Raw genomic sequence first — 15,107 nt, forward strand, 5'->3', positions numbered from 1 at the left:
CAAGGTAAACATCCGTATGTCGCTTCAAACAAAAACATTGGTCTGTCCATTCACATGCAGACGTTTAAAAAAAACCCGCCTGTCCATTCACCGAAAAGTTTGGTTACCTTGAGGAAAGACCAGACAGTTTTGTCGAAGTCGTCCTCGGCGGCGTGGATCTTCTCCTGGCAGAAGTCCTGGAAGACGCCGGCAGTGAGCGTGTCCTGAAGGCGCAGGGAGCGCTCCAAGAAGGTGGTCTCAGTGACCACCTGGCTGACGTGGACCACGCGTGCGCTGCCTTGCTGGGAGTCGGCGGCGGTGTTCTCCAGGGACACCAGCTTGCCTCCGAACTGCCGGGCGACAAGAAGAGCAGGCGGTCGGTCACCAGAGCGTCCGCGTCACGCCCACACAGTCGGGGGACTCACGGCAAAGGACGCCCCCACGGGCCTGCGGATCCACTTGGGGGGCTTCTTCAGGGGGTTGACGCTGGCTGGGGGGGCGGCTGACTGGGGCAGCTGCAAGGGGGGCAACGTCTGGCCTGTTCCAAACGGGTCCATGTTGGCCAAGGAGGTGGACATCTGCCACAAACACAAGTAAAGAATTGTAACAAAATATAGCATCTGTTGATTCACATACATCTGTATGTCCACTCACATACATTCATCTGTCAATACACAAATACACTGTGCATTCACAATACATCACGTAAACATCTATATGTCCACTCACATACATTCATCTGTCAATACACAAATACACTGTGCATTCACAATGCATCTAATAATCATCTGTATGTCCACTCACATACATTCATCTGTCAATACACAAATACACTGTGCATTCACAATACATCACGTAAACATCTGTATGTCCACTCACATACATTCATCTGTCAATTCACAAATACACTGTGCATTCACAATACATAATGTAAACATCTGTATGTCCACTCACATACATTCATCTGTCAATTCACAAATACACTGTGCATTCACAATACATCTAATAAACATCTGTATGTCCACTCACATACATTCATCTGTCAATTCACAAATACACTGTGCATTCACAATACATCACGTAAACATCTGTATGTCCACTCACATACATTCATCTGTCAATTCACAAATACACTGTGCATTCACAATACATCACGTAAACATCTGTATGTCCACTCACATACATTCATCTGTCAATTCACAAATACACTGTGCATTCACAATACATCACGTAAACATCTGTATGTCCACTCACATACATTCATTTGTCAATTCACAAATACACTGTGCATTCACAATACATCACGTAAACATCTGTTTATTTACACAGTCACATAACATATACAAACGTATATCTATTCACATATTATAAACGACCATCTGTCTATACACATAATAAAAACGTCCGCCTGTCTATTCTCATAATTTAAATATCCATCTGTCTATTCACATTCACATGTCTATTCACATAATCAAACGAATGTCTCTCTATTCACGCAATATAAACGTCCATCTGTCTATTGACATATAATAAACGACCGTTTGTCTATTCACATGCACATAATGTAAAAACATCTGCCTGTCTATTCACACAATAAATGTCCGTCTGTCTTTTCACACAGTCACATAACATAAATGACTGTATATTTATTCACATATTATAAACGACCATCTGTCTATTCACAAGCACATAATAAAAACGTCCGCCTGTCTATTCACACATTCACATAATATAAACGACCGTCTGTCTATTTAAATGATATAAAAGTCGGTCTCTCTATTCACACATTCACGTACAATGAACGTCCGCCTGTCTATTCACACATTCACATAATATAAACGACCGTCTGTCTATTCAAATTATATAAAAGTCTGTCTCTCTATTTACACATTCACGTACAATGAACGGCCGTCTGTCTATTCACGTGCACATAATGTAAACATCCACCTGTCTATTCACACAATAAACGTCCATCTGTCTATTCACACAGTCACATAACGTAAAGGACCGTATATCTATCCACATATTATAAACGACCGTCTGTCTATACACATGCACATAATAAAAACGTCCGCCTGTCTATTCTCATCATTTAAATATCCATCCGTCTATTCACATTATCAAACGACTGCCTCTCTATTCACGCAATATAAACGTCCATCTGTCTATTCACGCATTCACAAATAATAAACGACCATCTGTCTATTCACATGCACATAATAAAAACATCCGCCTGTCTATTCACACATTCACATAATATAAATGACCGTCTGTCTATTCAAATGATATTAAAGTCTGTCTCTCCATTCACACATTAACGTAAAATGAACGACCGTCCGTCTATTCACATGCACATAATGTAAACATCCGCCTGTCTATTCACACAATAAATGTCCATCTGTCTATTCACACAGTCACATAACATATACAACCGTATATCTATTCACATATTATAAACGACCGTCTGTCTATACACATGCACATAATAAAAACGTCCGCCTGTCTATTCTCATAATTTAAATACCCATCTGTCTATTCACATTCACATAATGAAACGACTGTCTCTCTATTCACGCAATATAAACGTCCATCTGTCTATTCACGCATTCACATATAATAAACGAGCGTTTGTCTACTCACGTGCACATAATGTAAACATCCGCCTGTCTATTCACACAATAAATGTCCATCTGTCTATTTACACAGTCACATAACAAATACGACCGTATATGTATTCACATATTATAAACGACCATCTGTCTATACACATGCACATTGTAAAAACGTCCGCTGTTTCTTTCACACACACACACACACACACACACACACACACACACACACACACACACACAAAACACACACACACACACACGTTTGTCCATTTACATGGGAATGGGTAAATGTCTTTCCAGCCACATACAAAGAGAAGGTGTTTATCCATTCACATACTTTCAGGACAAAGGGAAGTGGACTTCCTCTCACCTGCTCGGCGTGCCGACTGCTGCCGCCCATGACGGAGTAAATGCCGATGCGGCCGTCGAAGCAGGCGGCCGAAAGCACCGCCGGGTTCCTGGGGCACCACTGGACGTCGAAGCACCACTGGCTGCCGGTGGGCAGCTCGTAGACCACCTCCGCCGTGCCGGGGTTCCAGCACAGGATCCTGCTGTCCTTCCCGCAGCTGAGGAGCAGCTCGGGGTCGGCCAGACTCCAGGCGATGGCGAGGACGCCCCTGCACGGGAGGAACGCCACAGGTTGAAGGCGCCACGGTTCCTCTGTCGAGAGCGTGCGTGGTACCTGGTGTGGTTCTCCAGGATCTTGAGAGGAGACGTGGCGAATCGTAAATCCCACATCTGGATGACGGGCATGCGGTCGTCCTCGGAGGCCAGGACCAGCTGGGTGGCCACCTCCGGGTTCCACGCCAGGCCGGAGCAGTGCATCTGCAAGCACACGCTGGTCAGGGATGGCCTTTCAGTAACTAATTTAACTGCGTGTGAACGCTCCAATGCTGAAGTTGAAGTGAAATGCTGACAGAATGTAGTATGAATGTAAGAATAGCTTGAATGTCAAAGAGCTTCAATTTCCAGGAAAAACGGAATTTGGTTTGGAACTTGGGAAAGTGTTAGTTGGAATGTCCAGAGTGAGTGGAATGTGTTGATGTTGGAATGGTTTGAATAGCTTGAAAAATGTGGGAATTGTGCAACTCGGAAAAATGTCCCATTCATTTCAATGGGAACTTCCTGGAAATTTGGGAATTTTGGGAAAAGTGAGATTTTTTGGAAAATGAATGTCCTGAATGAGATGAATTGGTTGGTGTTGGAATTGTTTAAATGGGTCAAGGAATGTTGAAGTAGTAACAGTTTTTTATTGAAAAATGTATAATGGAATTTCTTTAAAAAACGGGAATTTTTCAAGTTCTTAAACCGACTTGTTTTTTTTGTCCTGACTAAGAAAAATGTTTTGACGGTGGAACGGTTGAAAAATGTGAAAGGACTTATCGCTCTAAAAAGGTTGGAAATAAGGTTAGAAAAAAACAGGAATTCCTGAAAATTTGTTGAACGTGGAAAAGTGGTTGTTTGAATTTCCAGGATGAGTAAAAAGTGTTGAAGGTGGAACGGTTCGAATCGGGGTGCGAATTGTGGAAGTTGACAATTCATTTTTAATGGGGAAAATGTCCCTAAAGACTGGGAATTATAGGAAATCCTGGAAAAAAATGTTTTTAATAATTGTTGAAGGAGAGCACACAATTCCTGAACAGGCTGAATATTTTGAAGTTGGAACGGTTTGAATCGGATAAAAAAATGTGGGCTGTTGTGGCACTTTGAAAAATGGCAAATTCATTTCAATGGGAATTTCATGGAAATTTGGGAATTTCCGGAAAAGCGGGAATTTTTCAGAAAATGTTAAAAGACTTGAATGTTCTGACAATGGTTGGTGATGGAATTTTTCAAATTGGTTGAGAAATGTTGAAGTAGTAACATTTTTAATTGAGAAATTAAATATATAATTATTAAGGAATTCCAGGAATTTCGGGAAAACCGTGAATTTTTCCACTTCAAAAAACAACTTAGTTTTTTGTCCTGATTAAGAGGACTGATTGGACGGTGGAACGGCTAATGTGGGTTGAAAACTGTGGAAGGAGTAGTCCACAGAAAAAAGGGTGAAAAAAGGCTTTGATAAAAAAGGAATTCCTGGAATTTTTTTTAACTTGTAAAAATGATAGTTTGAATGTCCAGGATGGTGGAATGTGTTGAAGGTGGAATGGTTTGAATAGCTTGAAAAATGAGGAAATGGTGGAAATGAGAAAAAAGGCCAATTCATGTTGAATTAGAAAAAATGTCTGAGAAAACCTGGAATTCTGGGAAATCTGGGAATTTTTGGAATTTGTCAAGGGAAAGCCCGCGATTCCCGAATAGGCTGAACAGTTTGAAGTTGGAACGCTTTGAATGGGATGAAAAATGTGGAAGGTAGAGCGCGCCAAAATGTGGAGAAGAAGAATAAATATATGAATGTTGGTGTAGAAAAGCATTTAGCTTTGGAACATTCACACAATAAAGAACAGAAGAAGAATAAATAGATTAATGTTGGTGTAGAAAAGCATTTAGCTTTGGAACATTCACACAATAAGGAACAGAAGAAGAATAAATATATGAATGTTGGTGTAGAAAAGCATTTAGCTTTGGAACATTCACACAATAAGGAACAGAAGAAGAATAAATAAATGAATGTTGGTGTGGAAAAGCATTTAGCTTTGGAACATTCACACAACAAGGAGCAGAAGAAGAATAAATATATGAATGTTGGTGTAGAAAAGCATTTAGCTTTGGAACATTCACACATTAAGGAACAGAAGAAGAATAAATATATGAATGTTGGTGTAGAAAAGCATTTAGCTTTGGAACATTCACACAATAAGGAACAGAAGAAGAATAAATATATGAACGTTGGTCTAGAAAAGCATTTAGCTTTGGAACATTCACACAATAAGGAACAGAAGAAGAATAAATATATGAATGTTGGTGTAGAAAAGCATTTAGCTTTGGAACATTCACACAATAAGGAACAGAAGAAGAATAAATAGATGAATGTTGGTGTAGAAAAGCATTTAGCTTTGGAACATTCACACAATAAGGAGCAAAAGAAGAAAAAATATATGAATGTTGGTGTAGAAAAGCATTTAGCTTTGGAACATTCACACATTAAGGAACAGAATAAGAATAAATGTATGAATGTTGGTGTAGAAAAGCATTTAGCTTTGGAACATTCACACAATAAGGAACAGAAGAAGAATAAATATATGAATGTTGGTCTAGAAAAGCATTTACCTTTGGAACATTCACACATTAAGGAACAGAATAAGAATAAATGTATGAATGTTGGTGTAGAAAAGCATTTAGCTTTGGAACATTCACACAATAAGGAACAGAAGAAGAATAAATATATGAACGTTGGTCTAGAAAAGCATTTAGCTTTGGAACATTCACACAATAAGGAACAGAAGAAGAATAAATATATGAATGTTGGTGTAGAAAAGCATTTAGCTTTGGAACATTCACACAATAAGGAACAGAAGAAGAATAAATAGATGAATGTTGGTGTAGAAAAGCATTTAGCTTTGGAACATTCACACAATAAAGAACAGAAGAAGAATAAATATATGAATGTTGGTGTAGAAAAGCATTTAGCTTTGGAACATTCACACAATAAGGAACAGACGCTGGACTCCACGCACTCGGTTGCTGTGGTCGCTGACTTTGATGATGAGGTCATTCTTGCGCAGGTCCCACACGGACGCACGGCCGCTGGGACTGGCGGAGGCCAGGATGTGCTGCACCTGCTTGTTCCACGACACACAGCTGATGTCCTCCACGGGCTGCCACACATCACCACTCTTACTTACAGTGCTCAACATCAACCAATGGTTACACCATTTTCATCACAATAATCATCCCATTTAAAAAAAATCTATATATATCCTGTATATATTTACTAAAAAATAATATATCTGTAAATGACCCACCAGCGATGACTGGAGACAGGATGGCTGCTATGTGAAGAAATGAGGTAAAAACATGCACCTGATTTTTGGGCCCAGGTGTCATGGGGGAGTTGAAGTTGTTGATATCCCAGATGTAGATCTCAGACTCGTTCCCAGCGGAGGCAAAGAGGTTGGCCTGCACCACAGAGGAAGAAGCAGAGCGTGAGAGGTGAGGGAACAAGGCGCCAACACAAGATGCCCACCTGACCTGGAAGGGGTTGACGTCCAGAGCCCTGACCGGGCCCGTGTGCCTGTCGCTCTCCGCCACCACCACGTCGCTCTCCCCGGCCACCACCTTGGCGGCGTCGTAGAGGATCACGTTGCCGTTCTCCCCCCCGGCGATGACCACGCCTGCCGGGTGCTCTTGGGAGTCTGTTCCGAAAGAAGCCCACACCAGCTTGTGGTACCTTCAGAGACAGAGGGCGCCCACACAGCCATTTATAATACAGATCCAGCGATACTGGGATTTCAGGGCCGATACAGATATCGATTATTAGTCCTGTACTCAAGGAGGACCTATATTCATATCAGCCAATATGACACGTGTCGCCGCTGGATTCCTGCCTTTACAAAACGACTTCAATGTGACGCTTCACATCAAGTATTACACCAGCACCATTAAATACTAGTTGTAATATTGCAATAAACTAAATGAGCCACCAAAGGGACCCTGTATTGAAATACAAAGATGGCTGCCATTGTTTATTTATTTGTATTTAAAAAAAATAATGATAATCAAAACAAGTACAGAAACAGTACAAAACAGCACCAGGGGGTTGTAAACTCAATAAAGCAACTAAAGTAGAATGCAAAATATATGTACACTACCATTCAAAAGTTTGGGGTCACATTGAAATGTCCTTATTTTTGAAGGAAAAGCACTGTACTTTTCAATGAAGATAACTTTAAACTAGTCTTAACTTTAAAGAAATACACTCTATACATTGCTAATGTGGTAAATGACTATTCTAGCTGCAAATGTCTGGTTTTTGGTGCAATATCTACATAGGTGTATAGAGGCCCATTTCCAGCAACTATCACTCCAGTGTTCTAATGGTACAATGTGTTTGCTCATTGGCTCAGAAGGCTAATTGATGATTAGAAAACCCTTGTGCAATCATGTTCACACATCTGAAAACAGTTTAGCTCGTTACAGAAGCTACAAAACTGACCTTCCTTTGAGCAGATTGAGTTTCTGGAGCAACACATTTGTGGGGTCAATTAAACGCTCAAAATGGCCAGAAAAAGAGAACTTTCATCTGAAACTCGACAGTCTATTCTTGTTCTTAGAAATTAAGGCTATTCCACAAAATTGTTTGGGTGACCCCAAACTTTTGAACGGTAGTGTATACAGTCACGATCAAAAGTTTACATACAATTGTAAAGATCATCATGTCATGGCTGTTTTGAGTTTCCAATCATTTATAAATGATAAATGGGTTATACTTGTATAGCGCTTTTCTACCTTCAAGGTACTCAAAGCGCTTTGACAGTATTTCCACATTCACCCATTCACACACACATTCTCCCACTGATGGCGGGAGCTGCCATGCAAGGCGCTAACCAGCAGCCATCAGGAGCAAGGGTGAAGTGTCTTGCTCAAGGACACAACGGACGTGACTAGGATGGTAGAAGGTGGGGATTGAAACCCAGTAACCAGCAACCCTCCGATTCTACAACACTTATTTTTTTGTGATAGAGTGATTGGAGCACATACTTGTTGGTCACAACAAACATTCATGAAGTTTGCTTCTTTTATGAATTTATGATGGCTCTACTGAAAATGTGAGCAAATGTGCTGGGTCAAAAGTATACATACAGCAATGTTAAAGGCCTACTGAAATGAATTTATTTTATTTAAACGGGGATAGCAGATCCATTCTATGTGTCATACTTGATCATTTCGCGATATTGCCATATTTTTGCTGAAAGGATTTAGTATAGAACGACGACGATAAAGTTCGCAACTTTTGGTCTCTGATTAAAAAAAAGCCTTGCCTGTACCGGAAGTAGCGTGACGTCACAGGTTGAAAGGCTCCTCACATTTCCCCATTGTTTACACCAGCAGCGAGAGAGATTCGGACCGAGAAAGCGACGATTACCCCATTAATTTGAGCCTGGATGAAAGATTCGTGGATGAGGAACGTGAGAGTGAAGGACTAGAGTGCCGTGCAGGACGTATCTTTTTTCGCTCTGACCGTAACTTAGGTACAAGCTGGCTCATTGGATTCCACACTCTCCTTTTTCTATTGTGGATCACGGATTTGTATTTTAAACCACCTCGGATACTATATCCTCTTGAAAATGAGAGTCGAGCACGCGAAATGGACATTCACAGTGACTTTTATCTCCACGACAATACATCGGCGAAGCTCTTTAGCTACTGAGCTAACGTGATAGCATCGGGCTCAAATGCAGATAGAAACAAAATAAATAAATCCCTGACTGGAAGGATAGACAGAAGATCAACAATACTATTAAACCATGGACATGTAACTACACGGTTAATACTTTCCAGCCTGGCGAAGCTTAACAATGCTGTTGCTAACGACGCCATTGAAGCTAACTTAGCAACCGGACCTCACAGAGCTATGCTAAAAACATTAGCGCTCCACCTACGCCAGCCAGCCCTCATCTGCTCATCAACACCCGTGCTCACCTGCGTTCCAGCGATCGACGGAAGGACGAAGGACTTCACCCGATCATCTGTGCGGTTAGCGGCTAGCGTCGGCTAGCGCGTCTGCTATCCAAGTAAGTCCTCCTGGTTGTGTTGCTGCAGCCAGCCGCTAATACACCGATCCCACCTACAACTTTCTTCTTTGCAGTCTTCATTGTTCATTAAACAAATTGCAAAAGATTCACCAACACAGATGTCCAGAATACTGTGGAATTTTGAAATGAAAACAGAGCTTTTTTGTATTGGATTCAATGGGGTACCAATACTTCCGTATCAACCGTTGACGTCACGCGCATACGTCATCATATCTAGACGTTTTCAACCGGAAGCGTGGCGGGAAATTTAAAATGTCACTTTATAAGTTAACCCGGCCGTATTGGCATGTGTTGCAATGTTAAGATTTCATCATTGATATATAAACTATCAGACTGCTAGGTCGCTAGTAGTGGCTTTCAGTAGGCCTTTAATATTTGCTTACATGTCCCTTGGCAAGTTTCACTGCAATAAGGCGCTTTTGGTAGCCATCCACAAGCTTCTGCTGGAATTTTTGACCACAAAATTGGTGCAGTTCAGCTAAATGTGTTGGTTTTCTGACATGGACTTGTTTCTTCAGCATTGTCCACACGTTTAAAGTCAGGACTTTGGGAAGGCCATTGTAAAACCTTCATTGTAGCCTGATTTAGCCATTCCTTTACCACTTTTGAGGTGTGTTTGGGGTCAATGTCCTGTTGGAACACCCAACTGCGCCCAAGACCCAACCTCCCGGCTGATGATTTTAGCTTGTCCTGAACAATTTGGAGCTAATCCTCCTTTTTCATTGTCCCATTTAAAGCAGCAGTTCCATTGGCAGCAAAACAGGCCCAGAGCATAATACTACCACCACCATGCTTGACGGTAGGCATGGGGTTCCTGGGATTAAAGGCCTCACCTTTTCTCCTCCAAACATATTGCTGGGTATTGTGGCCAAACAGCTCCATTTTTGTTTCATCTGACCACAGAACTTTCCTCCAGAAGGTCTTATCTTTGTCCGTGTGATGTCCCGACCGTATGTAGCAAAGTGTAAAGCCATAGGCTCACACAAGTTCCATAAATAATCCAAATTTGGAGCACAGCAGGGTTTCCCACACATTCATTTATTTGTGGCGGCCCGCCACGAAAGAATTACGTCCGCCACAAATAAAAAAATAACAAAAAAATTTAAAAAATAAATAAATAAATACAATTTTATTTATTTTTTTGTCCTGTCCAGCTTCTCAGGCAAATCATATAGTTGATGTAGATGCTCATATAGGCTGTTCAGATTTACTTTACAAAAGAGAAGTGTAGGATACTTCTCTTGTTGCCTTATTTGTATTTGACCACTACTGTTTTCTGTTTATTTGTTACTGACTGTGGCAGGACACCTCTGCCTCTGTTTCACTTTATGTTGCTGGTAAATAATATGGTTGTAGTAGTAGGCTAAAGTTAAATTATTTAGTATGCACTAATTAAAGGGGCAGAGCTTTATGAGACATTTTAGCTTTTATATTTTATAAGATATATTTTTTGTAAGAACCACAATTAATAAATATATTTCAGTGAATAACTTATTGTTCAAATCTGTATATAAATATGTTCATAAAGTGTTGTAATTATATTGTAAAATGGATGGATGGATGGATGGACGTTTCAAACAAAACTGTTATTATTAATTAGTAAGTATACATTTTTTGAGCCTTTTTAGAGAAAATCAAATCATTGTAGTAAATTATGCAAATTACTTGAAGATGTCATGGTGACCACGCCCATAGCCACGCCCCCACCGCCACAGGTATCTTGGCAGTTTATGGGAAACACTGCACAGCATCATAGTTTTCTGGTTGTTAAGAGGTATAAAGCGTTTTAAAGTAAAGTTCTAATTCTTTTTAAAGGCACAAAAAACAGGTCGGGTATAGAGAAACTTCCATTAGGCTGCCATTGTTTCATCTTAATGCAATAGGTCAAAATGACATCATTACCCAGGATGCCTTTCTGTGAAAGTATTGTTTATTTTTAGACTAAATAAATGTGTTGTTTACCACAACAAATATATTTGAGCGTTTTCAGGTTATTTTCTGGGAGAAACAAAGGCAACCGTGAGTGAGACCGGTGGGATGGGTACCAATTGTATTGTCCAATATTTTGGAAAATCATTGTTTTGGTTATAAAAGTAATAATAATAATTCGTACCTGTGAGAGGAAGAGAAGCTGCCGCATGACTTCATGTCCAGCGACGGGTCGGACAGGTCCAACTCGAAGATCTCCAAGGAGGCGCTGGTGCTGAAGGAGGCGTCCAGCTGCTGGGCGGACGTACCTGAGGTTCAATGCGTCACGTTATTTCTTTACCGCGGACGACTGCGGACGTACAAACTCATACCCGTCGCCAGGTAGATGGGGTGGTGCTGCGCCGGGCTCCAGCATTGGATGGCCGTGCGGTTGATCTCCTTCAGTTTCATCCTGCGAGAGACAACTGCTTTTCACTCACTTAGTTTTTTAACATGGTTTTTAGCACTTCCATAGCGAGTCTACAGACAGATATAAGTAAGATGGACTGATGCAAAGTGGAAAAGGCAGCATGTGTGATGGTATGGGGGTGTATTAGTGGCCAAGACATGGGTAACTTACACATTTGTGAAGGCACCATTAATGCTGAAAGGTACATACAGCTTTTGGAGCAACATATGTTACCATCCAAGCAACGTTACCATGGACGCCCCTGCTTATTTCAGCAAGACGATGCCAAGCCATGTGTTACAACAGCGTGGCTTCATAGTAAAAGAGTGCGGGTACTAGACTGGCCTGCCTGTAGTCCAGACCTGCCTCCCATTGAAAATGTGTGAAGGCTAAAATATGAGACGGGAGACTGTTGAACAACTTAAGCTGTACATCAAGCAAGAATGGGAAAGAATTCCACTTCAAAAACCACCACCAGGTGTGAAAGAATGATGGGTTTTTAACATGTAAAGCGACTTTGGGTAGTTAGAAAAGCGCTATATAAATCCCAGGTATTATTATTATTCAATTGAATATAAGTTGAAAAGGATTTGCAAATCATTGTTTTTTGTTTTTATTTACCATTTACACAGCATGACAACTTTGGCTTTTGTACATATTGCGCACTGAAGATATAAAAGAAAATAAAACAATAAAAACTAAACACAGGAAGCAGGTTGTTATAAAGCCAGTGCAAAAAGATGAATTTCACTTTAAAATGTAATTTGACTGTTAGCAAGTTTTGATCAAATAAATGACAAGTGAAACATTTTTTACAAGTGTTCCTGTTATGAGATTCTGACAATAAAGTTGCATTTGTGTGAAAAATATTGGTGGGGTCTTTTTAAAGTAACTTACATTCTGCACGCGCATAATTTACTGTGATTAACGGCTAAATGATTAAAATGCAAAAGTGTGATTATTCTAGTTTATTTTGGATGGGACAGTGCTAATTCACATACTTACAATACATTGCATTGCACATATATTATTCATTATTAAATCAGAAATATTGACTTTAAATTGTTTGCTGCATTTGCAAAAAGACAAAATGACAGAGGTGGGACCAAGTCATTGCTTTGCAAGTCACAAGTAAGTCTCAAGTCTTTGCCCTCAAGTCTCGAGTCAAGTCCCGAGTCAAGACAGGCAAGTCCCGAGTCAAGTCCAAAGTCAAGACTGGAAAGTCTCAAGTCAAGTCACAAGTCCTGCATTTTGAATTTCGAGTCCTTTCAAGTCCTTTTGACCACAGACTAATATTTTTACACAGATTGTGTATGCTTTTAAACCGCTGTATTTATTAATTAAAACAAGTGCATTTGAAATAGCAGGAAAGAAAATAGTACTGACATTGCAATTCATAATAGCACTATTAACCAGTAATTTTAATAGTTTAAACAATTTTAAACATTTAACTCATTCCTTTACAGAATAAACACATTTGCAAAAACAAGTGCAACTGTAGTTATTTGTACAAAAGTGTTAACATTGTATTTCCATGGCATATTGCATTGTAACTAGTTCCACAGCAGTTTCTATTCTGTTCTTACCTTATCTCATTGATCTCATCTCATACTGTATGTGTGTTGATGTGTGCGTACACATGAAAAACATAACAAATACATGAACATAACAATGAACAGAGTTGTACTTTTTAGATGTCAGGGCCCTATGCAATATGTACACATATTATTAATATAGTATATATTTTAACTGACCTTTATTTGACTATGTTTGTCTTTTTGTAGGTGGCTAAAATACGCGGTGCTGCTGACCGCCGTCTAACGTTATGTTACTGTGTGTGATACATTGACTAACGTAACGTTACCTGTAGGTACCTCATGCAACCCTGCTTAAAAAATCACTTGACAAAAAGTATGAATAAGGTAGCAAACTGCAGTGGACGCAACATATTGCCGTGTTTGAAATGACGTTATAACCATAAACATCTTATAAGTAGACGCAATATTGGTTGCTGTGACGCGAGCAATTTGCATCTTGAAGTGGTGATGAGGAGCCGGCGAGCAGCCTAAACTGACAGTTGACAGGTAGAAAACAAAGATGCCGGGCTGGTGTTCAGCGTTTTCCTGCTCAAATGAGCGGACTGTTGAAAATAGGAATCGGGGGATTACTTTTCACAAGTAAGATTTAACATTAATGTACTATTGGTTGTATTTTATGAAAATAACATTACCACAGAGTTGAGAAGGAGCAAAGATCTTCAATATTTGTATGTGAAAATCACAAATAAATCTTCTGGGGGAGGATGACGCCCCTACAGGGGTTTGGTTTACAAACTTTCAGCCCCACCTAAAACAAAATTCACCAGCCGCCATTGATTATAATGCATTAAAATATAAGACAATACTTTCTTAACAGTATAATTGTAACCAGGAATAAGTCTTCAAGTAACAATATTCAAATACTAACTTTTTTGGGTAAAACAGAATTTGGTTTTATTCTGAATCCAGTGAAACAGATTGGTGGTTTTAGCTGATATAAAGACTTTCAGGTGTTTATATATGTTTAAGTATTTGGCAGACGCTTTTATCCAAAGCGACATACATAAAAAATACATATATAACAATCACTGTAAACATTATCATTTAAGGGAAGAATGTAATACAACATATCAATACAAAGTGTCAAGACAGAATAAACTCTCTGCTGCTGCAGCAACAGAGATACGGTCTATAAGATATATAGATATCTAATGTATTCATACATTGTTTATGTAGCATGTATATATAACGTCATCATATTGTTTCTTCAATTTAAAAATAGCTGACCGTTTTTCCCCCCCTTCTCTGGGATTATATTCCCAGTTTTAATCTCGGACGTCTGGTCACTTATAGCGTATAAGAATATTCTATTACTGTTAAGCAAACTATGAATAATAAAACATGTGTCCGTTATCATAGCTACACGTATGACAAACAAGCGCGTGAAAATGAGTGGTAATCAGTGAGGTAAAATGAATTAAATGCGTTGACAGTTCATTGCTCCTGCCAAATGAATTGCACTGAGTGGAGCGGATCACCACTCCAAGATGGCGGCCCCGCGTCTCGTCTGCGCCAGTAGGCAGTAGCGCTCGATGCTGTGTACCCTTATAAGATGTCTATGGTTATGACGTTAGCAGTGAGTTTACAGCCTCACTGATTTAACTACACAGCAAATAAAAGTCATGTTACTTAGCCAATAAACGTTAGCTTACATTCAAAACTTACCCTTCTTTGGGCAACTTCAAATGTCGAACGAAGTTGGAAGGTGTTGCGTCTCCGTCTGTAATATTCCAACTGCGTGATTTGCATACGGCAATTCGTTGACCAAGTCGTAGTTTTTATACCCGAACGAAACCAACTTTGGTATAAATCTTTCTCACTGGCGCGTTGTTTGACAACTCTTGTT

The 15,107-nt window shown here is 39.9% G+C and overlaps 1 protein-coding gene across 6 annotated transcripts in view; it reads right to left on the reverse strand.

Moving 5' to 3' along the window:
* The window catches only part of sec31a (SEC31 homolog A, COPII coat complex component), a 55,856-nt gene that overhangs the window by 35,168 nt on the left and 5,581 nt on the right, over positions 1 to 15,107 (reverse strand). For all 6 annotated transcript variants that reach the window (XM_062057372.1, XM_062057373.1, XM_062057371.1 and 3 more), the window contains exons 2-10: positions 11,587 to 11,666; positions 11,400 to 11,523; positions 6,723 to 6,921; positions 6,555 to 6,650; positions 6,209 to 6,349; positions 3,274 to 3,416; positions 2,962 to 3,208; positions 405 to 557; positions 108 to 329 (exon numbers count right to left, since the gene is read on the reverse strand). In XM_062057372.1, the coding sequence (XP_061913356.1) occupies positions 108 to 329; positions 405 to 557; positions 2,962 to 3,208; positions 3,274 to 3,416; positions 6,209 to 6,349; positions 6,555 to 6,650; positions 6,723 to 6,921; positions 11,400 to 11,523; positions 11,587 to 11,665 (1,404 nt within the window). In that variant the 5' untranslated portion in view covers position 11,666. The remainder of the gene's footprint in view (positions 1 to 107; positions 330 to 404; positions 558 to 2,961; positions 3,209 to 3,273; positions 3,417 to 6,208; positions 6,350 to 6,554; positions 6,651 to 6,722; positions 6,922 to 11,399; positions 11,524 to 11,586; positions 11,667 to 15,107) is intronic.

The sequence above is a fragment of the Entelurus aequoreus genome, linkage group LG08 (genome assembly GCF_033978785.1).
Source record: "Entelurus aequoreus isolate RoL-2023_Sb linkage group LG08, RoL_Eaeq_v1.1, whole genome shotgun sequence".
Classification (NCBI taxonomy): Eukaryota; Metazoa; Chordata; class Actinopteri; order Syngnathiformes; family Syngnathidae; genus Entelurus; species Entelurus aequoreus.